This window comes from Jaculus jaculus, chromosome 2 (genome assembly GCF_020740685.1).
Source record: "Jaculus jaculus isolate mJacJac1 chromosome 2, mJacJac1.mat.Y.cur, whole genome shotgun sequence".
In the NCBI taxonomy this organism is placed as follows: Eukaryota; Metazoa; Chordata; class Mammalia; order Rodentia; family Dipodidae; genus Jaculus; species Jaculus jaculus.
In genome coordinates, this window is record NC_059103.1 from 28690753 (window position 1) to 28717307 (window position 26555).

The 26555-nt window shown below is 38.8% G+C and overlaps 1 protein-coding gene across 14 annotated transcripts in view; it reads left to right on the forward strand.

Annotated features, from left to right (window-relative positions):
- The window catches only part of Ptprm (protein tyrosine phosphatase receptor type M), an 849143-nt gene that overhangs the window by 643000 nt on the left and 179588 nt on the right, over positions 1-26555 (forward strand). For 5 of the 14 annotated variants that reach the window (XM_045144750.1, XM_045144753.1, XM_045144757.1 and 2 more), the window contains 6 exons: positions 8830-8981; positions 12544-12618; positions 12954-12980; positions 13812-13835; positions 16851-16862; positions 17628-17815. In XM_045144750.1, the coding sequence (XP_045000685.1) occupies positions 8830-8981; positions 12544-12618; positions 12954-12980; positions 13812-13835; positions 16851-16862; positions 17628-17815 (478 nt within the window). The remainder of the gene's footprint in view (positions 1-8829; positions 8982-12543; positions 12619-12953; positions 12981-13811; positions 13836-16850; positions 16863-17627; positions 17816-26555) is intronic. The other 9 variants (XM_045144751.1, XM_045144756.1, XM_045144758.1 and 6 more) reach the window with 3 other exon arrangements.

A 26555-nucleotide genomic window follows, 5' to 3' on the forward strand; every position in this document is an offset into this window, starting at 1 on the left:
TAGATACTATTCTTTATCAGAAAAAAATATTTTAGTTTTTCCCCAATGGGTATCTTGATAGTATCTTTGACAAAACAGAAACTTAATTTCATGAAGTCTATCTTGCCAATTTTTTTCTTCATGGATCTTGACTGTGATATTTTATCTAAAGATAGATGCCCCAGTTCATCCAGATTTTCCATGCTCTCCTCTATGAATTTCATATGTTTTGTACTTTATATTTTTACCTATTATGTATTTTGAGATAAATCTGATAAAGGGCAAAGGTCAGTCTCAATAGTTTTATTTATGGATGTGTAGTGTTATGTAGGTCTCTTTCTGCCGTCTTGCTCTATATGGTTGAACTTTCTGTCTTTTATTTTGCTGAAACCATAGTGTCTTTGCTGCCATAGCTTTATAGTGAATTTACTCTTTGGATAGTGTTAGTCCTTCCACGTTGTGCTTCCCCTTGTGTTAGTTATTCTGGGTCTTTCTATTCTGTACATATACTTTAGAATCAATTTGTTGATATCTACAAAGTGAATTTCTAGGATTTGGGGGAGAATTACATTGAATCTACACGGCATGTGGTGAAGAAACTAGAATCTTTACAAAATAGGATTTTCCATTTGCTTAATTATTTCATTAGAACTTTGTAGTTCTTACAGCTTGTGTACATATTTTCTACATTTATACTTTTGATGGGTTGTGGTTAAATATTATTTTATTTTTAATTTCAAGTTCCAATTATTCTTTACAAGCATTAGAAAAAAGAGTTATTTCTTTTCTATTAACCCTATATCCTACCACCTTGCTCTAACTACTCATTAGTTCTAGAAATTCTTTTTTTTTTTTTTGACTCAGATATTTTACATATCTAATGGTATCATCAGTGAAGTAAAGCAATTGTATTCTTTTTTTTTCCTAATGTTTATTTTTCTTGTCTCATTGACAGTTAAGATTTCTAATTTTACCTTGTTAATCTTAATGGGAATTTGTTTTGGTTTCTCAATTATTAAGTAAAACATTAGCTATAAAACCTTAGTAAGATGTTCTTGATCTAGTTGAGGAAGCTCCTTTCTATTCTTAGCTTGCTGAAGGGTTTTGTGATGTGTAGTGCCAGGTTTTGTCAAATGCTACTTTTACAATATGATTATATTATTCTTCTTCTATAACCTCTTGATCTAATAGATTATGCTCATTGATTTTCAGATACTGAACCAGTCTTTCCAACCTACAATAAGCCCAAGCTGGTTCTAATGTGTAATACTTAAGTTCTTGGCTGTACCATAATGATAACTTGTATTTATGTTCAGATAGGTATTATTTTCTTTTTTATATACATTTTCAGATTTCTATATTGGTATCATTTATGTTAAATGACATAGGACATATACACTACACTTCTCTCTTCTGATGCAGAATCAGTACAATTTTATCTTTAGCTGCTTTGTAGACTTCATCAATGAACATACTTGACCCCGGTGCTTTCCACTTATGCAATGTCTTTCATAAGTATAGGCCTAGTTCTATTGTCTATTCCTTCTTGTGTGAGTTTTGGAAGATTATACCTTTCAAGGAATTGGCATGCTTCATCTAGGTAATCAAAACGTTAGGTAGAGAACTGTACTTAATATGCTTCTTTATCTTTCTAATGTCCATGATACATTATTCCTATTTTGTCTTCTGTTCTTTACCTCCCTTTAGATTTAGTTTGCTTTTATTTTTAAGTATATTAAGTTTTCAACTTAGATTATTGAGTTTAGATTTTCCATCTGTATAAAGCTTCTGATGCATCCTACAAAATTTGCATTGCATTTCTGTCCATTTACTAAGTTTTAAATGTTTTTCTTGAGATTTCTTTTTTTATTTGTGTATTAAGTGTGTGGTTCACAAATATTTGGGGGTTTTAAAGGTATCATTATCCTGTTGAAATCTTGTTTAATTCCATTTTCATCTGAGAACATATATTGTATATTTTACCTACTTTATTTTATTTTATTTTTTTGAGGTAGACTTTCACTCTAATCCAAGCTGACCTGGAATTCACTATGGAGTCTCAGAGTGGCCTTGAACTCACTGTGATACTCCTACCTCAGCCTCCCGAGTGTTGGGATTAAAGGTGTGCACCACCACACCTGGCTAGTTTTAAATTTTTAAGTGGTACTTTATGGATGCAAATGTATCCTAGTCTTGTGAATCTTACCCATGAGTTTGAAAATAACATGTATTCTGCTACCGTTATGTAAAATACTCTAACGATAACAGTTATATGCAGTTGATTGATTATGTTGTTGACTTTAACAAAGTCTTTTGCTGATTTTCTGCCTTCCAGATCTGCCCCTTGCTAACAGAAAGGTCTTATATCCCCAACTATAATTGTGGACTCTATATTTTCTTGTCATTCTGTCACTTTTCACCTTGTTCATACTGATGCTTATCATATCATAGAATTTTAAATCATCTTTGAAAATAGAGCCCTTTGTCTTCATGTAATGTTACTCATTATCCATGCTAATTGTCCTTAAAGTTTCCCATTGAATTTAATTTAGCTTATTCTTTTTCTTGATTATTGTTGACATGATCCTTCTTCATCCCTTTACTTTTAATTTATCTGTGTCTTTATCCTTATAGCAAGTTTCTGATAGGTCACATATAGCTAAGTCTTGCCTTTGGATTTGTGCTGACAGCCACTGTCTTTAGTTGATGTGTAAACTCTTGACACTTAAGGTGATTATTGATATGTACCATTAGTACCTACCATATTTTTACCATTTTCTATTTACTGCCCTGTTCTTTGTTCTTATATTTTGACTTCTGTTCTTTTGTAATTTTAATTGAACATTTTATATGATTTCTTATTTTCTCCATTCTTGGCTTCTTTCTTTATGTTCTTCATTGGTTTTCATAGTGTTTGTTATATGCAGCTACATTATTCAGAATCCCTCCCTAGCTAGCATTGTACTACTCCATGTGTAGTGTATTCTTACAGTAACAAAGCATTTTTGCTCCTTTCCATTCTTTATCCATATTATTTTTATGCTTCATTTTTATCTGTAAGTAGTAATCATCTAATAGTTTTGTTGCTAGATAAAGTGAGAATTTTATTATACCTAACCAATCTATTCTCTAACACTCTTTCTTCATACAGATCCAATTTTCTGATTTATATTATTTTCCTTCTCTCTCAAACATTTTTTTCCGTGTTAAGGATTTCAAATTTTCTACTGGGCAATATGTATATTTCCCTCACCCATTCCTTCAAATGATTGTGACAGTTTTACATAATTAACTACCTAAAGAAATGCTTTGATCAGGAATAGTATGAGGGCTAGAGAGATAGTTCAGTGGTTAAAGCACTTATCTGCAAAGCCTAATGACCTGGTTTCCATTCCAGAGTACCCATGTAAAGTCAGATGTACACAGTAGTTCATGCATTTGGATTTGTTCATGGTGGCTGGAAGTCCTAGTGTACCCATTCTGTCTCTCTCTCTCTCTCTCTTTCTCTCTCTCTCTCTCTACCTGAAAGTAAATAAATTAAAATATTTTAATGAAACAGATTGAAATAAAATAAGTTTCTGCTTTTGTTTTTTCATTTGTTTATTTATATGTGAAAGATTAAGAGAAATCAGGCATATTAGGGCCTCTTGCTACTACAAATGTATTCCAGACACATGGGCCACTTTGTGCATCTGGCTTTATGTTGGCTCTAGGGAATAGAACCCAATCCATCAGGTACTGTCAGAAGGCACTTTTAGCCACTGTGTTATCTCCCCAGTCCACGTTACTAATTTTAAAGCCTCATCACTGGGGCTGGATAGATGGCTTAGTGGTTAAGACACTTGCCTGCAAAGCTAAAGAACCCAGGTTCTATTCCCCAGGACCCAAGTGAGCCAGATGCACAAGGTGGCACGTGCATCTGGAGTTCGTTTACAGTGGCTAGAGGCCATGGTGTGCTCATTCTTTCCCTACTCTGCCTCTTTCTCTCTCCTTCAAATAAGTAAATTAATAAAACATTTTCAAGACTCATCCACTGACACCAGCTATACTGAAGCAGAAAAAAATATTTGCAAGATGTGGTGTACAGTATTTCCTTAGGGATGGCCTTCCTCACCATCATATAGAGTCACATTCAGCTATAGTTTGTCCCCCTAGATGGCACAGGTTCATTCATCTTTCTACCATATGAAGATCCTGAATAGGACCCTCTGAGATCTTGAAATCCTAAAGTGCCATGTCTCCACTGCTACCAGTAAAGCAGTTTTTCACAATCTTACTTGTCCAGCACATAGTAGAGATTTGCACAGTGCTGTGCTGGAAGAGGCTCTCCAAAGTGATATACAGTCCTAAGTTGTGACCCTCTTGTTCCTGTTGTGGAAATGTCCCATGATACACATTCCTTTCTGGGTGCTTTCTTTTGAAATGTTTAGCTTGGAGACAAAGGTCAAGTATCTGTGTTCATCATAGTTAAAGAGCATCGGGAAGCAGTCATGGCCAGCAGCTATTGTTGCTATTCTCTGAGCCAAGTGGTATACTCAAGACAACTTAGTTTTCAAGTCTAGGATTGAGAAGCATAAACAGTGGATATCATGCTCTTGTGGTAGACCAAATGGCTCCTGCTGGTGGACACTGATCTGAGCTATTGACCTTAGCTACCAAACTCTGACATCAGCTGACCAAAGACATATTGATACCCTGAGCATACTGACTGTCTCATCCTTTCATCTTCTTCTTTACACTAGACAGGTAGTGCTGCTGCCTGTGATGATGTGTGATCCCCTCCCACTGCCAGTGAAGCATTGGGATGCCAGTCCCCACTGAATACATGGGGTGAGCCTGCCTTTGACCATACTTACTCACCCACGGTCATTTTTAAAATCCAAGTCACAAACAAAATTGTGTCATGCTCCACTTCCTGTAGCAAATTTGTTCTCTAGACGAGATCACTGCACAAAAGTAGGTGTGCAATTAATCCTCAGGATCACAAGGTATGGCATCCAAAGGTTGCCTCTTTCTTTTTCCAGACAGAGGCAGTGTGATCTGCCCTACAAGCAAAAATGCAGCTGTCAGTACCTGTGATGTGTGCATTGTGCTCCCTGAGGTCATGAACTTCCACCCACCATGTTCTCATTCTTCTTAGATTCTTTAGATCATTACTTTATAGATATTGGGCTGAGACAATCCCACTAGGATCCAGGATTCCAGGCATGACAGGTGTTTGCTTTAGTGCATACTGATTCATGGATGTCATTCTTAGGAATAGTGACAAGTGATCAACGCACTCAATAATTGTTTTCTAGTGCTTTCTAGAAGGCAGGTCTGTTGCAGTAAGCTTGCTGAGATTTTATGTGTCTACAAAAGTCTTCATCTTCACTTTGAAGAACAAGTTGACTGTAGCATTTTAGGGTGGTAGCTTTTCAGTGCTTTGACTATTTTCTTACATTCTCTTTTGTGTTTGAGTGGTTTCCGAGAAGGTCGGTGCCATTCTTATTTGTGTTGTTTATATGTTGCACAATATGCTACTTCAGCTTCTTCTAATAGTTTTTTAGTTTTTAAGTTATTATCTTCAGTTTGAATGTTATAGGCTTAAGTATACTTCTTTTAAGCGGGGGGGACACCAATCCTGCTTGGTATTTTCTGAACTCTGATTGGTGCCTGTCCTTAGTTAGTTTTTCAAGTATTTCTTCTGTTTTGTCTTTTTCTCCTCTCTTCTCCATCCTCCTCATGTCACAGAAGTTTTAACTCTAGGCCTTAAACTTTTCCACACTATGCTTCCAGTGGTTTGGCCATTGCAGTGTAGGTTGGCCTGACCTGATAGTGGTTTTGACAGGGATTTCTGCACATGGATTTTTACTCCCTTAATTGTGAGTCTCCATGTTCACTCGTGGGCCTTCCTAGATGAGGGACAGTGGGCCAGCTTGTCCTCACAGTTTCATTAACTTTCAGATGTTAGAACAGAGACTTCCAACTCCCTTCCCAGTGCCCTGGAAATGGTAAAACCTGACTCTAATATTTTATTATCTCTTTCTTTTTTTTATTTATTTTTCTTTGTTTTAATTACTAAGGGCCTTTGAGATTCATGCAACACAAGTTTGCAGATTAGAAATTAAAAGATTTCAAACCATTTTAAAATGAAAATGGAAAATAAATTCCTTGTCTATAGATAAGATTACAAAGAAAGTTATTTCAAGTTAAGGTGTTTCCCTTCATATAAGATGTGATTTAATTAAGTTCACAATGTTCTCATGGTTTTCAAAGTTTTCACTTTACAGTACAGATCTTTCTGTCTTTTTCTCTCACTGACAAACATACTTTTCTCTCTTCTTCTCTTTTCCTCTCACCAATTACAATAAAATCTTGGATCAAAAAAAATTAAAGAGAGAGAAACTAGTTTATCCATAGTTGTAACTAAGCCTCATATAAATACAAATAAAGACCCAGGGAGTAGTGCTAATCCTTTATAACTAGTCTACCTAGTTTTGATAGTTGAGTTATTTGGTAACTCACTTTACTTTGGTATGAGGATGACTAATTCAACTAATGAGCATTTTGGACACTATTAATGTTATGATATGTATATGTTATTATAATATGACTTGTAAGGAAATGTCAATTAATGAAAGACTTTATAAAACAAATTGTATTGTTCTGGAATCAAGTTCTTTGGAGATAGGGAGTTCTAGGTCCTATCTCATTTCCACCATTTGGACAAGTTACTTAACTTCTCTGACACTCAGTTCCCTTATCTGCAAAATAAGAAGTAAATATAATTTGGTCCTTAGGGTCCAAGGAGATAACATGTACATAGTACTGCTATCCACTGGTTGTGTGGGAAAGTGTTACTTTCCACTCCTCTTCATTCTAAGGCAATGAAGCTTTTGTGATTCATGGGCAGCAGAAGTACAAACCCCCTGTGGTTTATTTGGGAAGAAGAGTGCTTTGTTTAAACTTTTTCTTTATTTACCAATACTTAAAAGCTGATTTGTGGGCTAGAGAGATAGCTCAGCAGTTAAGGTGCTTACCTGCAAAGCCTAACAACCTGAGTTTGACTCACCAGTACCCACTTAAAACCAAATCAAACAGTGGCCCATGCATCTAGAGTTTGCCGTGCCCTGGCATGCTAATTCTCTGTCTCTGTCTCTGCCTCTTCCCTCTGTCTCTCTCTGCTTGCAAATAAATAAATTAAAAAATAAAAACAAAATATCTGAGTTGGCACCAAATCTGGGTTTCTGGTTTCTCCTGGTCAAGCTCAGTCACTGTGTCCCTTTGTTTTTTCTCCAGTCTCTACCACTGCTCACTGTCTGATATTGGCTTCCGTAACATACATTACCTGCCTGGTACTTCAAGGTATTTGTGTCTGGGACATCTAAGGACAGTGGAAATGCAGTTAAAGGGCAGAATCAATACAAGGAGGCTTGCTGAGGATATTGCAAGCTGGATTTTGAAAAAGATTCAAGGACATAGAGTGTATGTTTAGCAGATATGAGCTTAGACTGAAGCTCTCTGATAATGACCATCATTCAGTTTGCACATACATCCATGAATCCTCAAATGAAGTTCCTTTGTACTGACAGATCAGCAATGAAGTATTTAGAGAGCCATCACTGTCCAGAAGGGTCACTCTGGCTGACCTTTTATGATCTTCATAATTTCACTCTGAAGCATTATAGGTGATTTTCATTTTCTGTCTAAAATGTATGCTTTTTGTTCTCCAACTTTAAGCGATTAAAAGGGCAGCTTATTAATGAAACCTTTCTGCTTTCAAAGTATGAAATTAGAAGACAATCTAAGTACAGGGAAGAAATCATTTGGATTCTGCATCAATTGGAAAAAATAATAAAGATTATCTGTATAGTCTCAGGTTGCAGCGCCTTCCTTTGCATTAGCAGTCACCTGATATGGGTGCCATTGTGGTTATAGACTTCATCTTAAATTCTGTTGTGTCCTGCCTCAATTGGTATCATGATGGCTTACTACCAATAGCTGCCATTTTTCCTTTTTACATACTACTAGGTGCTTGAGCAAAATTAGAATATTTTCAAACAGTTTTTTTGGTATGATAGTGTTATGATCTTAAACCTCCTTGCTGTGTCCTTTTTCCTTAAACATCTCAAATTTTATCCTTATCTGTCTTACGTACATAAAACAACCTCTGGTGGTAAAAACCTGTAGAAATGTGTTTTATCTATTGATTTATGTTATTTTCTCTTGTTTTTTTGATGGCTTTTGTGTAAGTAGCTATCACTTTAAATAATAAGTTTCTTGTGTTCAGTGAGGATACAGACATCACAATGGCTATCCTAAGACTTTTACAATTTTTCCTCCTGAGGGAGGGCATGATAGAATTTATTCACACTAATATTCTCACTGTGATGTTCAGTAGGTTGGGTGTAATCAGTATAATTTCAACATATAATCATGATAGTTTATGGCATGTAACATTGTCATAAGAGGAAACGTGTAGTTTAATTTTGCCTGGAAATATTTTTTGAAGACTCTCTTTGATACTATATTGGCTAATGTAAATAATTAGCAAAAAGCAACTCTAGAAGTATATCAGTAAATAAATGATGATAGGTATTATGTAAAGATGATTGGTCATTTTAATTTAGCTTATTGTAAGAAAAACACTCTTTTGGACTATGTTCTTCCCCACCCCAATAATAAGCAGTATACACATTTTTTGACTTTGTGTATGTGGCTTGGCAGAGAAACTCATATATAGAAGGCATACAAATCAAGTATGAGTGGATGATTGTAGAGATTATTTCTGAATACCAGTCAGTACACATGCTAGTACCTTATTTCCATCCACATGCATGTCAATATAATTGAACTCTCTGTCCTAAGGAAACTAGCCAAGAAGCGGAAAGAGACAATGAGTAGCACCCGGCAGGAGATGACCGTGATGGTGAATTCCATGGACAAGAGCTATGCTGAACAAGGCACAAACTGTGATGAGGCCTTCTCGTTCATGGACACACACAATCTAAATGGGAGATGTAAGTGCACCTTGTGGCATTTAATATACCTGCAAGGCTCTCTAGGGTTCCAAGGGAGCTCTTTAGAATCACAATCTCACAGCCATCTTATGCCCTGATGCTTTCTCTATTCACCCTGAATGAACTCCATATACCATGTGTTGCCTTTCGTAGATGTTGTTGTACAGGTGCTAGGACTGGGATAGCAGGCACAGAGGAAGCCATGGCGAAATTTAGATGTTCTTTGAGAGCAGTAACACAAAGGCTTTCCTCTACATGGGAGAGAAGGCACCTGCTTCTCCTTATCACTTTGTTTATATCCATTTGTTAGTAAGCCAGATGTTTGTTAGCACCAGGAGAGTCTGTGACAAAACAGTTCACTAAGTGGCAGTAACAAGTTAATTGTTGCCTTTATGATAAGGCCATTAGTTACAACAAATAAATTCAAGCGTATTCTAATTTCATATGACTTAAACTTTGCACCAGGTGGGTTAACCAAGTTCAACCAATGTGTTCCCATGCTACCACCTGTGATCCAGGTACAAGACTCTATTTCAGGAACCCAGTAATTAGGCTGATTAGATGATGTACAAAATGAGCTGTTGTTTTGTTCCTGGTGATCTCAGATCAGAGGAAGATTCCACAGTTGCACTTGATGTTGTAGTTCAAGACACATTCAGTAGTTCTGTGTATAGTGCCTAATATCATCCCACCTTCCTGTCCCACACTGAGATGTTCTCCACACATGCCAGTCCATTGTGTCATTTCTCTGATTCACTGGGAGAGTCATACTGTTGGTGCCCTTAACCACCATTCTCTTCCCTTCCATATGACTTCAGTGTAGGGTATAGATCTAAACTGTGGTTTCTCAACATAACATAAAATCCTTCACATCTGTGGGGAGGAGGGTCATGTGTGTGTGAAGTGTTTACACATGTGTATGCATAACCATATATGTGTTTGTGCATGTGTGTGAGCAAGTCTTCCTCTGGCTCTCCACCATGTTTATTGTGACAGGGTGTCTTGCTAATTTGGTTAGCCTAGATAGCCAGCTTTTCCTGAGGAGCCACCTGTCTCTGCTTCCCCAGCATTGGGGTTGCAATATTACACCACCACCACACCCAGCTTTTATGTGGGGTTCTGGGGATCTGAACTCAGGTCTTCATGTTTGTGAAGCAAGCACTTTACCAATTAAGCTATTTTGTCAGCCCCCACTTCTTATTCATAGGAAGGCAGAAGCTGCAGTGTCTATATATGTGTGTGTGTGTGTGTGTGTGTGTGTGTGTGTGTGTGTGTGTGTGTTTAACTTCCACATGCAAGCATCCTATCCTACATTTGCTATGGGCTGCGGCAGAAGAAACCCTTTGACCACAGATAGAGTTGGAACTTTTATAGTGGTGGCCGTTCTTTAAGTATCAGTATGCAAAGGACCACACAGGGCCTGGGGTGTATCTCAGCAGGAGAACACTTCCCTAGTATGTGTGAAACCCCATGTGGAAAAAGGAAGGAAGAGAATAAAGGAGGAGAATGCAACAGAGATACATGTCCTTATTTTCCAGGATAGTCCATGAATTCCCCAAACTTTCTGTCTCATGGTGAAATCCCTCATGAATCAATTTTCTTGGAATGACCCATCTAACAACAGAAACCTACATTAGTAGGTATTTGAAGTTTGAACCACAGAGGGGACTATCTCCTGGACAGGAAGCCTAATTTGGCAGTTACTTCATTTAAAGCCTGTGTGTCTAGAAACGCCCAAATGCTCATGCATAGTGGATTGTGGCTGAGGCTAGCATTCTCTCAGCAAGAGTGTCTGATGTGTGGTTTGGCATTCTTTGATGCATCCTTTCAGGAAAGCCTGCAGAAGAAAGACAGAAGGAAACAGTCTGGTTCCCTCCCACCCTGTTAGCCATGAGCAGTTCTCCTGAGGTCTTATCCACAGGAGCAGCCCTGATGGTGATCAATTCCTAGTCCTCTATTAATGCCCTGACTGTGGAGGACATCCGCAGGGAAACTGTTCATCGGACCATGAGGATACCAGCCCCACACCTGTTCCAAGCCTTCATATGTGTGAGCTCTTTTAGAGAAAGTGCTAGAAGCTAGGAGATGAGTCACTTTTAGAAATGAGATGGTGAGAAAAATGAGACTAGGGAATTTAAAAGTAATCAGGAATACATTTATGATTACAGAGAATAATCTGTCCACCAAAGCAAACGTGAGCTGTGCCTTCTGCTTCTATAAGCTATAAAGAAGGAGAGCATAGAATATGGATAGTGGGAATGGATTCAATTTGTGTACCAAAAGACAAATAATTTTAACAAAAAGCTGAAAATAAATGTAGTTATTTTGTATCTGGCTTGCACATTTTTATCAACTACATAAAAATGTCCACAGGTGATAAAACACATTGTGCTCTCTTGCCCTAGCAGAGTTCTGAAGTACACAATTTGTTTAGTTCTTGTTTTTATCAATTGCTCTCTTTTGCTGGAAGCTTACCAAAACCATGCATTGTAAATGTGATCCTTGTCTACTTTAAAGAATTATCAGATAAATGACAGGCAGCCAGCATGCTGGTCCTTCTGCCATTCAGTAGTTTTGCCTTTTGAAAACAGAAAAACAAGTAAAGGCACTTTCCTACAGGAACTGCTCCTGAAGGCTAAAATATATTAACACATTGTCATAATACTTATACAATGAGTATGCACAGGGCTTCATAGTGCTGCTAGTAAAGGCAGTGATGTCATTGTATACTTGTGTCCCAGTGAGAATGCAACACCAAGTAAATCCTGAAAGTACTATGTTTAACCACATCAAGCACACTTAAATCCTTTTAATGAAATTAAAGTGTTTCATATCATGCATCAATTAAAACCTAGAAGAGTTTACATACTAGTTGAAAAATAGGAAATATCCCTTTTAATCATATTTATTGGATGGATTTTGTTTTCCCTCTGAATAATAGAGAAGGGAAGGTATGTTTGTGTTTAGTGTTTCCATGAAGTTTTCCAAGGAAACAGGTGTATTTTATGAGTATTTGAAGACTAAAAGAGAGCAATAAGGCCACACAGATTTCTCTGTCAATATAGCACATGAGCTTTATTTTTCACTGGCCTAGGTTAGAGCAATACAAAAAAGTGTCTGAGTTTCCAAAAGGTGAAGACAGAAAACATTGACCCTCCCATTATCCTTCAGGGGCCATGTTGACTTGTGACTGTACTGTTAGCTGTAAACTTAGGCTCAGAGCATTAGAAGCATTACACATGCCAAGGCCAGAAGCCCAACAGAAGTCTGTCAGATTTCTTCATTCAAAATGGTGGTCCTGGATGTGGATCTATTGGATATATTCCTTTATGAGTCAATGAAAATACTTTTGCTGCTAAAAGGATATTTGTCCTCAGCAAAGGACAAGGAACAACATAGAAAACTGGGAATGGTGGCATTTGCCATGTAGATTCAGGTAAATCCCAGAAGTTTCTTTTACACAAGGTCTGTACCCACATGAAGTGGCCACTATGATCTCACACTGTGGTATGCTTGAGACTATTTGCCTCTAGCCTCTGATCAGTCTTTCTTTCATTTACAGCTGTGTCTTCTCCGTCATCCTTTACAATGAAAACAAACACACTGAGTACATCGGTGCCCAATTCCTACTACCCAGGTAACAGATTTCTTTCTCTGCTGGCTCATGTCCTCATGGCCCTCACCAGCTACAACCATCTGCCCATGCTCTAACAGGAGTGTCCAAACTTTTGTCATCACAACATGGCATTGCCATCTACAAATGTGTCGGGCCAAGTTCATAGCCATCTTGGGATGCATGCTGACCTGCAGGCAGCAGGTTGGACACACCTGCTAGGGTTTCCTCTGCCTGACAGGTTGTAAGCCAAGGCCTTCTATGGCTGTTGTGGGGAAGCTGAGGGCCTGTTCATCAATCATTTACTGTTCTTTCTCTTTTTACTTTCTCTGCATTGCCCTGCTTACGATGTATGACAGACCCATTTGTGCCAACTGCAATTTTAGGTGAGAATATTTCCCTTTATTGCAGCCTTTTGAAGGAGTGATTTGAGGAAATCAGTGGCCACTATAGAGGAGATGCATGATGCAATGGGACCTGAGGGTGGGACGCAGCTCAGGGTGGGAGTTGGTTGATTAAGACTTCTCTGATCAGGATTTGCTGCATGCCTGTGGGAATGACATCAGAAGGTTCAAGCAAATGATCCCAGCTTAGTACTCCCTTTCTGTGTTCACAATTTAGTGTTAGCTCTGATCCCAGGGGAAGAAAAATGATGTGTCATCACTCAGCTGTGTACTTCTAAGAGCTGAATTCTATCCAATGTGGTAGTCATAAAAGTGAAAATAGCTTCTCATTATTTTCACTTATCTCTAAGCACTAAAAATGCCAATTTCAAAAATAGTATTTTCCTAATGATGCCCCATGTTATGCAGAACAGCGATCACAGTAGAGTCTAGACCCCCTACCCATCTGCCCAGGGCATCCCCCTCCCCCCACACACACACCCCAGCATCCCAAACTGTCTGTCACACAGCGGAATTTCAATGGAACTGATGTTCTGCAAAGTGAAATGACACGATGGTAGTTTGTCATCGTGCAGTTTATTATGTGTCGGATATCAAGAGAAATGAACTAAAGTGTTAGCCCAGTGGGGCAGAATGCATTTAAAGTATGACATATTCTCAGCAGGGGGTACAGTGTAAGAAGGGTGAGGAGAAATGGCATTACCTGGCTGTGATAAGCAAACAAGCATGGGCTGCTGTTGCATTTGAGACGCATTAAGTAACCCGAGTGTGTCCCGGCTGTGTTCTCTTTCTACTACTAACCTTCCCGGAAAGGAGCACACGAAAAGCGACTTCCAGGTATATAACGGTTCATTGTAGCCAGAGCTCCATCCTCAGTTGTTTGACTTCCTCTTCCTAATTCTCTGTGCAAGGGCTAACCTCACAACGGCATAACTTCCCCCCTGTGCTTCTCTGTTCTCTATGTTGTTATCATTTCTCAGTAGAGAGTCATTCTTACTTTCGTTTTATTTTCTTTCCTTGGGTTTAAGCAAGTTTGTTGCCTAAGGATAAAAGTGAACTAAGACAGAAGTTCAAGCATAAAACAGAATCTTTGTATTTTTCATCATTTTTGAGGTACAACAAAGCCTACACATACATTTTAACATTAAGTATAAGGGGGAAGCTCCATTATATTCTTCTCAAAAGTGAGGGCACAGGCTAAGCTTAAGCACCCAAATATTGTGATCTACATGCAAAGACATTTGCAGGATTACTGGGTAGGCAAATATTTGAGATTTCTTTGTGCACTGTGGCATTCCTTCCCAGGTTCTTTTAAATACATTCTGACCCAGGAAAGGCTGGGAATAGTGAGGGCTGAGACTTGCATTGTCAGAAGGAAGAAAGCATTCTGATTTCACAGCAGGATTAAGATAAGCTTATTAAATAAATAACTTTTTTTTTTTCTTTCTAAAGCTGCTGCTTTGTCATAAGGAACACTAGTGACATCTTTTGAACCTGAATAGGCTACTTTTCTGAGAAATAATGACTTGAACAGACTTCTTGTATTGCAAAAATGATGCACTCCATGAAAAATAAGTCAGCCAAATGCACAGATAAATGTTCAATAGGTGCCAGTGTTATCAGTAGTGGTACTCCAGAACTATGTTCCACCCCCACTGCCTGATGCACATGTGCGTCTGTATATTGCTTTAATGATCAGAGAGGTTACTTCTTGAAGCCATGGAAAGTAGATAAGCTGTGCATCTCCACTGGCCCTTTTGGGGAATGGAAGCAGTGATTACAATAAGAAGGAATGCTTTGCTGTGCATCAGACTCCAGCACAATTAAATCTTCTAGTGTCATAATCATGCACTCTCACTTGCAAAGATCCTCAGCTCTCATGGAACATTTAGCTATGCCTTTATCTTATTTGCTCACAAAGATAATAGATAAATAAGTTATGATAGATAGGAAGAAAGAAAAGAGGGAGGAAGAGAAAGAAACTCCTCTATCTCAAAACTACAAGTCAATATTTATCCATGGATATCTTAAAAGTTCAGAATAATTCATTAATGAATGGAAAATTAATGCCCAATTCTTGAAAAGTCACCAGAAATGTTTTTGATAAGCATTGTTTCTGATTTCCTCCTCTAAACATTATTTTTAATTTTAAAAATAGTTGGTGGTAATTTTTAAACAAGCATAGGAAATCAATGACAAGTGATATAGTTTATTAGTAATAAATCATTTCAAAGCAGTCGGAGGAAACATTAATTACTCACTTTAGTGGAGTCAGGAATTTCTAACAGAAGTAACCCAATTTCCCAATAGATACAGCATAGGAGCCCTTGTATTCCCTCTTTAATATGTCTGTTTCAGATAATAGCACTCTTTTTTCTTTTTCCACATGGATATGGTCGTGTTTAAATTCCTTAACATGTGTTCCATTCTAAAAATAAGGTCAGATGTCATCAAGAAAAATATACAGCACAGTGACAGCATCTATCATTCTGGGATTTTCAGACTGCAGAAGCATATAGACCTGGAATCATAGCATTACTAAGCTGTTGGTATATCTCCTTGAAATGCTTAAATCAATAGGTAAAGTTTAGCTTCAGCCACAATGAAGGGGGAATTAATTATATACTTCCTATAAAGTATAAAACTAAGAGAATGAGAGAGGCACAAAGGGGAAACTAATTAATGTTCCATTTATTTTAGTATAAAGAACAGAGCTTTCTGCTGGAGGAACTAAAAGCCCAGTGGATTCAGCATTTCAGCAGGGATCTGTATCCCAGTTGAGAACTCTTGGCAATTGCCAAACAAAAAAAAAAAAAAAAAGATGTGCATTTCAGGGGTATTCATGACTATTAAAATGAGAACACATACATTGCTAAATTTCAAAGCAAATCCAAATGAAAAACAAAAACCTAATCATAAAATCAGCTTGCCACCCTTTTTTATTTTGTCTTTGTGTCTTTAGCCGCCTTGTAATGATGGGGTGTCATTTCAGCAACAGCAACATAGCTACACACCTGTGTGCCACCTTTCATACCATGCATCCCCAGAGGCTTTGCAATGCAGACAGAAGCAAGGTTGCAGGACAGGCCCAGCTTACCAAATTCCCTAAGACTAAATTTCCTTGGAAGCTAAACTTCTTTGACAAAAACATTTTTAAATCACATTAGCTGAATTCCCTGTGGGTACATAATTTGGTCATTTCTAAACATTGAATGCATCCTTTCTTATATGTTTTAATTCTTTATACCTGAAATTAATTTTGATAGAATATTCTCCTTTTACATTGTTTCAGCATTATGCTTTAATGAAGCCTCCCTAAATCATGAAACAAAAAAGGGATTCAGCATGATAAGGAGCAAAACTGTAGAATATGAAATTCTTAATCAGATAGCACCTTCCTGCCACATGCATTTTTTAATAGCCACCATTTCTGCAGTTCATTAATCTAATTTACTAGTTGTCACCAATTAAAAAAGAACCTCTTTAGGCTTGTTTGACCAAATTTTGACATTAATTTTCTAGTACAATTTGGTTGACTTTGCTCAAGAAATTTAAATGACAAAATGTGTTGAATACAAATAAGCCTTATTTAGTTATTTCTTGGTTCGTGGGGAATGAAAAGCAATTATGATGCTAATTTGAACCTCCTTTTTGTTATTGAATGCTTAAATGAAACACCTCCATCCTATCATGATGGGAGAAGTGAGGCTTTGCCCTCTGACCACCTCTCAATAGCAAACTTAACTTAAAGCACAAAGTAAAACTACCTGTAATTATTCACACAGTACAATTGCTTATGCCCTCTTTCCTTTTTCTCCTCCTCTTTTCTCCTGATATGTATCTTCTTAAAAGTGCCAATCAATGGTAAGTTCCCCACCTTGCCCCTTGGAGAAGTTGTGGAGGGAGTGGGAATGTGTGTCTCACCAGTAGGCTGGCGGAGCCATCTGTGCTGCCCTGTGCTGGCTGCATGTTTGCTGTCGTAGAACATTCCATGTGTGACGTGTTGGCCCATAGTATTTTGTCAAGCTTTCTGATCCCAGAGCATGCAAAGAAACTCACCCAAATTCTCCCAAACCAGGTTAACTTTAATTTCTCTCCTTGATTTTCTGAATTAGTTCCCATACTCATTGCTAGCTTTATGAGCTGAACCATTTTTGTACATTTATTTATTCATTTATTTATTTATTTATTTATTTATTTATTTATTTGCTCACAGAACATTTGTGCAGAGTTTATTTATTTCATTACATAAATAAGTTAGCTAACATTTGGAAGTCTACAAGCCTGTGTTTTGTTTTGTTTTTTTAACCAGGTCTTGATGAAGTTTCAGATTGAAACTTCTATAAACTTTAGCACCAAAATGCTAAAAGGCTTTTATCAATGAGCTTTGCGAAAGCAATATATCGTTTGGACTGCTTTGTAAAAGCAAAGATTTCTGCTACATTCCTAGCAGTATTATTGACTGCATTTGAATCTCTGAACATGTAACTTTTCTTTTCTTGGCTGAGCCATCCTAGGGACCCAGCAGCCATAGGTACAGGGATGTGAGCAGCCAGCTTCTTAACATTCTGTGGCCCTGACCCAGCCTGCTGCTTTGCCCTCATTTTCTCCCTGGCGTTCTTTCCCTAGATGAGACTCACACGATGGCCAGTGATAGCAGCAGCCTGGTGCAGTCCCACACGTACAAGAAACGAGAGGCAGCTGATGTGCCCTACCAGACTGGGCAGCTTCACCCCGCCATCCGCGTGGCAGACCTCCTCCAGCACATCACTCAGATGAAGTGTGCTGAGGGGTATGGCTTCAAGGAGGAATATGAGGTGAGTTGGGCCAAGGCCTGTACTACTGGCACATTCAGCAAAGCCACCTGGCCTGAGAGATGCCAGATGGGACATCCATGGGTTCTCTGCCCACTGGTGGAGAGATTATTACCAAGAGGTTTGAGGGAAAAGGAAAGGCATTCCACCTTTTACGTCTTAACATAAACATGTGTTAACAATAGACTCTCTTCCTCTCCTTTCCCCCGTTCTCCATCACCTTCTTGTAATGAGTATAGTGTTAAAGCTCAGTTTTATAGATGTTATCTCAGGAAAAAATTGTCCACTTGAAGTGATTGTAAATAAACCAGTAATTTCACATAGTACAGATTAGACTGTAGTAAGAATCCTGACTATTGTCATGGCCATTACAGTTCCTATTTGTCCTAATGCTGATATGCTGGGGGCTCTCCAGGGGACAGCTGTCAGTAGTATTTCTGGAACCATGACATTCTCCTACTATATATAAAATGCAGAGTGCTCCCCTTTCACAGCCTTTTCATTAGTGAATTCTGCTAGAAAGTCATTCGAGAATTGGAGGGAACTCACTGACTTATGTCTGACTCAGAAAAGCATACCGCCTATTGTACATGTGGGTGTGACAAAGGGAAATAGGAAGATTGGGTTCCTTTTATGTTATAAAAATAAGCATACAGTCATTAATCACAATTAAATAACATAATTACTCAGAAGAGAAATGTGACAATATAGGTACTGAGGATGTAGCTCAGTTAGTAGACAGAGTACTTGCCTAGAATGCATGAAGGACTGGATTTCATCCCAGCACATAAACTGGGTGTGGAGGTTCATACCTATAATTCCAAAATTTAGGAGGTAGAGGAAGGAGGATCAAGGTTGCCTACATAGTAAATTTGAGGCTACCCTAGGATATGTGAGACACTGTCTCAAAAGAAAAGAGAGAGAGAGAGAGAGAGAGAGAGAGAGAGAGAGAAAGAGAGAGAAGCTGTGGAGGCAGCTCAGTGAATAAAGATCTTACTGTACAAGCCTAAAAACCTAAGTTCAGATCCTCAGAGCTCACATAAAACTACACTGCCATCCTATCATGACTACAGTGAAAAAGGAAGCAGTAACAGAGCATCCAGAAGCTCATGGGCCAGCTAGCGTGGCTTATGCAGCAGCAGACAGGAGAGACCCTGCCTCAAAACAAGGTACAAAGCAAGGACCAACACTTGAGGTTATAGTCTGAATTCCACATGAGCCCCATGGCATGTGTGCACCTGCATTTGTGCACACTAACACACATACAACATACACCCACATACAATAAAAGCAAAAGATAGGGTTGGAGAGATGGCTTAGCAATTAAGGCACTTGCCCGCAAAGCCAAAGGACCCAGGTTCATTTCCCCAGGACCCATGTAAGCCAGATACACAAGGTGGCATGTGTGTCTGGGGTTCATTTGCAGCAACTGGAGGCCATGGTGTGCCCATTCCTCTCTCTGTCACTGTCTCTCAAGAAAAGATAAAAGGAAATATAGTCTGTGTAGACATGGGGATTTTACAACTTTAGAGGTAGTTTCTGGTCCTGTGTTTATGTAATTGGCTCGTATTTGGTAAACATCTTGCCTGGAATTAGAGTATTGTTTAAAATCAGTTCCTCTTACCTCTTAGCCCTGTAGGCCTCAAACACTGCTAAGGTCATCTCTTGTGAGACACTCACAGTGCTTCACTTCCTGCCCCAGATGCTTACTTGCCTAAGGGTGGGCTTGTCTATCCAAGCTTGATTAACATTACACGTTGATCCATTACACATGGCACCAGTATTGGCTGAGCCACTGTGCTTCCTAAGAACAGCCTGTGGTCCAAACAGACAAATAGACATGCTGAACTCAGCCAACATGTGGTTCCAGTGACTTCAGCTCAGAAAACTTGCAGAGCCAAGAAATCCCATCCAAGCCATGTCCCAGGGGATTGATTTCACTCCAGAATACATTCTCAGATGAAGTTCTGCATTTGAGCAACCCTAAAATTCTTAGATTTACCCTTAATGGTTCAATGTATAATTCAGTAAAATTGACTGCCTTTGCATATTGCCTCATGCACTTTTAAAGGATAGCTTAGGAATTAATAGGATTAAGCATAAGACTTCCAAAAACATTAATATCTTATGAAAGACAAAATTAGGTTATTGAGAAAATATAAGCCTAATGAATAGAGATGATGTCTGAGTTCTGTCCAATATTCAGCATGCAGATATTGCTCAAATGTTTATTAAAGATGTTAATGTCAAAGAGATTAGTTACAGGCTCAGATAACAATTCATAAAATAGCTGAGTCCAATTTTTCATGGACTATTTAAAAATACTCACCTTGCAACTTCTGTAGCAAACTATATACAATGCATATACAAAAGTATGCAAAAATTTATTTCTCTGCCAGATCTCCTAAAGACATTGGGTATATAGGTGACAACTGAAATATACTTGCTTTAAACATATTGTGATTGGCAGTTTATTAAGAGTTTAGTGCCCTAAAAGAAAATGTTGCATTTATTAATTGCACTTCAAAATAAACTTTCTCATTTCACTCATTCAATGATCAGAGATGTTTGTAAAGCAAATAATTTTAAACTTCAATTCATTTATCAATTTAAAAAGGTAAAAGAAGGGCTGGAGAGATGGCTTAGTGGTTAAGGCACTTGCCTGCAAAGCCAAAGGACAGAGGTTTGATACTCCCCAGGACCCATATAAGCCAGATGCACAAGATATCACATGCATTTGGAATGGGTTTGCAGTGGCTAGAGGCTATGGCATGCCCAGTCACCTCTCTCCCCCTCTGCTGGGCTCCTTCCTGGGCAGGCAGGTAGTGCTGTGGAAGGACCAGAACTGCTGGTTCCTCCTAAGGGGTTAAAGGAGGAAGATGAGTGTACGACAACTCAGAAACCTCTCCTGGCCACGGGAGAAAAACCACACTGAGTCGGGAGTCTTTTCAAAGCAGGAACTCACAGAAGAAACTCGCTTTATTGCTATGAGCAGTTGCCTATATCATGTTGGGGATGAAGGCGGGGATTTTAGGATAGGGGAAGAGGTAAGGGCCAATAGTAAACTTTAACTATTGAAATGGTAATTACAATTGCCATGCAGAGGTGGCAGGCCAGAGTCCTAGCTGGCCAGAGACAGGTTGCCAAACTTTAGCTAGGCTCAGGAAGTTCCACTAGGCCTCATGCCTGGGCCTTTCAGAGCCCAAAACCCCCCTCACTCTATCTGCCTCTCTATATATATCTATCTGTCTCAAATAAATAAAGTAAGGTTTTTTTTAAAAAAAATTCTTAGCCAGGCATGGTAGCACATGCCTTTAATCCCAGCACTCAGGAGGCAGAGGTTCAAGGACAGCTTGACTACAGAGTGAATCCAGGTCAGCCTGGGGTAAAGCAAGACCCTACCTTGAAAAAAAAAAAAAGTAAGAAAAGAAAAAGTGAAAATATATATTAGAGAACAAAGCAGAAACAACTTGAAAGAAGCTTCTGAGAAAATGTAGAATGGGACATACTTTTAGGAAAGATCCTGCCCCATATTAAATATACTTCATCCCTTTCCCCCATTCTCTGCTCTTGGGATATACCAGCACTGGTCTGGAGCTATGATATTGGATGGATAAACCTGTGTGATGGTCTCATGGAGAATAGTATACCTTCTAAGTAGCATCTCACTGAGGCCTGAAGTCCTAGCTCTCCTTGTTTTTGCCCACATCACTGAATTACATGAGATCTGTGTTCACATTTGTGTATGGGCACAGCCAAACTTTAGGAAACTGAGAATTCAGTGAAGAGGCCAACTCTACAAGCATTCTCACTTTATTTTCTCTAAATGCAAAAAAAAAAAAAAAAAAAAAAAACCTTTCAATGTTTAGCCTTTGAAGTATAGTTGCATTTTAGATCTCTGACAAAATACACCTTGTTCAGTCATGCTCTGAAGCACACATCCTTTCTGGGAACAGCGGGCAAGTCACCTAACCTTGATGAGCTTCAGTTTCCTCAAGTGTAAAATGAGGTAACTGGACTGGGGAGATGGTTTAGTGGATAAAGTACTTGCCGTGTAACTGTGAGTACCTGCGTTTGTATCTGTAGACCTTACATCAAAAAACAGAAGCTGTGGTTGTCTTCTGTAACCCCAGGGTGCCTACTGTGATAAAGGAGGCAGAGACAGGAAAAACAAGCTTTAAAAGTCATCAAGGAATAATAAAGGTGCTTAAAGGAAGTAAAAGGCTAGGATGAAACATCAAGTAGTCCTAACCTTCGCACATGCACCAGGTATGCACACCCACATACACACTAGACAGACAGATGGATGATGGATTTAAGCTAAAATAATTTCAATATCAGTCTCATAAGGTTATAAGTATCAAATCATGTAAAATGTTATAAATCCTAACTTTTATCTAGAATACAGTAATCATTCATTTAAACTACTAGTAAGAAAAGAAAAACATTAACTAGTAATAAGATCCAAGCGAAGTTCATGGTATATTTTTGTTCAGAAATTGTATTATTTAAGTTTTCAGCTTATCTCTGTCACCTGTCTTTTAAAAATTGGTATATATTCATTCTTTAGGTATAGTGATAGATTTCTCAAAGGCATTTTTATTTAAGTATATAGTGTTTTTAGACTATAATTATCTCCCTGTACCCTCCTTTTCTTCTCCTGTCCCTCCTACTAGTTTTCTTTTTTCCCAGATAGTCATGCCATATATACACATATATAAAATGATTTGTGTTATATGTAGATATATGATCTTCATGTGAAAGAAAACATGTCAATTTTACTTTGAATTTCGGGGTCTGGCTTATTTGCTTAACATCAGCTCTTCTCCATCCTGTCATTTTTCTGTAAATGACATAATGTCATCTCCTTTATGGCTTGGTAAAACCTCACTGTGTATATACACCACATGATTTTATCCAGTCACCTGCTGATAGACACCGAGGCTGATTCTATATCTTGACCATTGTGAATAGTATAGGGATAAACGCAGATGTGCAGGTATCTATAGAATAGTGATGTAGATTCTTTTGAGTATTTTCAGGAGAAGAGTGCTATAGTTCAATTATATAATTCACAGTTTTACTTTTCTGAGAAACCTTTATATGATTTCCATAGTGGCCATACTAGTTTACATCCTAAGTGTATAAATGGAGTTTCTTTTTTTCCCCCTCATCCTTGCAGCATGTGTTATCATCTATTTTCTTAATGACAGCTGTGGTGGTTTGAATGTAAATGTCCCCTATAGTCTCAAATATTTTTAATTAACTTTCCTACTTAGTCTCTAGCAGGCGGAGCCATGCTGGAGGAGGTGTCTCACTGGGCACAGATTTTGAGTATAGCTTACTCTATGCTGAGAGCCAGCTTGAGACCTAGTTCACTTTCTGCTATGGATGTGTGATGAAGTGGCTGTAGACTATGGAAATCTATAAATAAAGTGTTTATATGAGTATCTTTGGCAAAGGAAGATTTGGAGGAGTTTAATGTGGTAAGTCATGCACTATGCTCACTACCACAGATATACAGGAGAAAACCATGTCACTTGGCCCTCAGGAAGCACTCTGAGCAGGAGAAGGAGCCAGGTGTGGACTTCAGTGCATCAGGTAGAAACCCAATATGTTCAAGGTGCTGTGAAGGCCTTAGGCACCTAAGACAGCCTAGGATAAGAGTGACTCTTCCTTGCAGGATGAATGGGAGTGGGGCAGAAAAAGTTGAAAGATGACACATTCCAGGAAGACGCAAAGCAAGGGAATGGGGTATTCTGAGTAAGTAGCCCCTGTTCTGTACGGCTAAGTCACAGTAGGGTTGGGTGGGGGTTGGAAGGTAAGGGTGGTTAGTGCTGTAATCACAAAGGGCCTAACGTGTCAGACTTGAGAAGTTTGGATGCCATTGTGGAAGCAGTGAGAAGAAAAGAAAGCCTCAGAAAGCAAGAATGTTCTCCCAAATATGTGAGTGGAGTTAGTATGAGTTGCTCAGTTTTTCAATGTTATTTTTATGAGCCCCACAATAAATGATTTGAAAGGTAATAACTACAACCCCCAAAAGTAAACAGAGAGATAAAAAAGAAGAAAATGTATTTGTTGAGAAAAAGTGATATGGATTACACTACTGTGTCACTGTTTAGAATGTTCTGTAATGCTGGGCCTCCAAACTCACTGAAGCAAAACAGGCACTCAGTACCTATGCATCTCCAGGGAGAAAAGACAAAGCATTTTCCACTTGCCACAGTGACTCTGTATACTCAGACATTCAGCTCTCCTGCTCTTGTTCAACCCACCTAGCCACGCGTTTTGTCCAATGTTTTTGAGATAGTGACATTTCTTTCTGCTGACTGTTCCAACCAATTCTTCTTCATGTTTTTCCAAGGCAGGAGTGTCTAAAAATTGGCCTGAAACATGGGAAGGCTTCATTACTGATCAAGTAGCCAACAGAAGTATGTCCACACAAGAGGGAACCATGTGGTGGGGAATGGATGGAGCCGCCCTCAGTACAAATTTTTTTTTATTTGATTTTGCTCTAACAAGATAGTCATATGGTGCATCTCGCCAGGGAGACACAATAATTTGATTCAAAAGGAACTCAGACATGAATCACAATAAAGAAATCAGCCTACTGCACCAAAACAGAAAATGGCATGTTGTCAGCAGAGTGGCTTAGAGATCTCAGGAGAAAGGCCAAGTGGAAAGGGCGGGTTTGTTTATGTTTCTGGGAGAGATGAGCAGGTTCTTTCTTCAGACAAGCAAAGGACAGCCTGTTTTGACCCCAGGGGCCAACTCTGAAGGCTTCCCAGAAATGGCAAAAAGATATAGCTGTACTCCAGGGAGGACAGTGTGAGGCTCAGCCACTTGGCCTTTCAGAGTTCTTAGCCTCTTGTCACCTGGATTCAAAGGAAGATTTGCCATGGCCCTGGAGCTCTGCCCTGGCCCTGTGGATTCTGTGCTAGACATAAGTGTGATGGGCCCTTTGCTCTCCTTGCCAGCAGTACAAGAGTTTCCTGTTGCTCAGTACTGTTGGGGGGGACTGTTGGTGTTACCTTCATGCTGCTGGGACAAAACACCCAACCAAAAGCAGCTGATGGAAGGAAAAAGTTTATTTTGGCTTACAGTCTCCAGGGGAAGCTTCACTATGGCAAGGAAAAGATGCTAGAGCAGAGGCTGGGCATACTACCTCTGCCACAGCAGATGGAAAACAGCAACAGGAAAGTGAGCCATCCTCTGACAGGGGGAGCTGGGCATAACACCCCTAAGCCCACCCCCAACAACACACCTTCTCCAGCAAGGCTCTACCTCCTGGATTGTCATCAGCTGAGGACCAAGCATTCAAAATATATTAGCTTATAGCGGACACGTATTTCAAATCACCACAGGGACAAAGCAGTTGCAGGATAACAACAACCCTGTGTGATTCAAAGGTTGTAGTGTCTCTAGTGCCCAAAGAACCTCACTCCCCCAGCAATTTTTGAACTAGTACAAAGTGAGGATCTAAACAGAAAGATATTGACCTTTAGTAGGTAAATAAGTGTATTTTCAAATAAATATACATTGTTGTATCTGTACAATTAAGATGAAAGTAGGATAGCATTTGCAAACCCTGTCCAGATAGGACATCCTGAGAAACACAGATAGTTCTGTTTCAGTAGCTAATAGTCAATAGCATGCTGGGGCAAAGACTGATTTTCCCATTCCTAGAACTGAAATCTAAGTATGTCTTGGCATACCATTCTTCTAAACGCTATGTGTGTACATCTCATTATATTTGTCAAAACACCTCTGTATCCTAATGATTCCTATAGATGTCTTTAGACACAAATGTTGGTGATTAATTTTATAATTGAACATTGGCATTATTTTCTGGGGAATTGAATACATTTGGCACCCAAAATCTTTAAGCTAAAATTAGAGAAGATGAATTTTTCTGAGAAACTAGGATTTTCTTTAAATGTTCTATATTTTTGGTGCCATTGTAAGTGTATGGGTTGTATATCTCCCTCCCTCTTTTTCCTTTCTCCTAATTTTTAAAAACTTTTTATTGACAACCTCCACATATAAACACATGGTACTCTGATCCTAATCCCCTCCTACCATTCTCCTTTGCCCCCCCCCCACCAAACCCCTTCTTTCTAACTAGTCACTCTTCTGTTTTGACGTGATCATTTTGCTGTCCTCCTAGCATGCAGCTCTTCTGTAGGGAACAGCAGGCCTGTAAGATCGTGAATGTCAAGGGCACTTTATGTCTGGAAGACAGACTTCTAAAGCATTCTTCCCTGTACTCCGGCTCTCACATCCTTTCTGCCACCTCTTCTGCAATGGTCCCTGAGCCTTGGAGGGTGTGATAGAGATGTCTCACTCAGTGCTGACCACTCCACTGTCATTTCTTCTCAGCACTTTGATGAGTTTTGAGTCACCTGAAAAGAGAAGCTTCTCTAATCAAAAGTGAGAGTAGTATTAATGGTGGGCATGCATGCAAATAGTTACAGGGAAATTTTGTGCTTTCCCCTATTTTTAAGCAAAAATAGCTGAATTTGTTAAATGTAAGCACAGTGTGTCCTGTAATCACTTTGTTTATATTTGACAAAAATCTGACAACCCAAGAAGGAATTACTGAGGAAATGTTTCCCCTGCCTTTTAACCAATTACTCTTTTTCACTTCTTATTTTCTACCTCAGAAACCTAGCATATTCTACGAAAGATCACAGCTTGTAAACCATCACTCTTCACAGAATTCAAGTTCAGATACCCCAAGCTA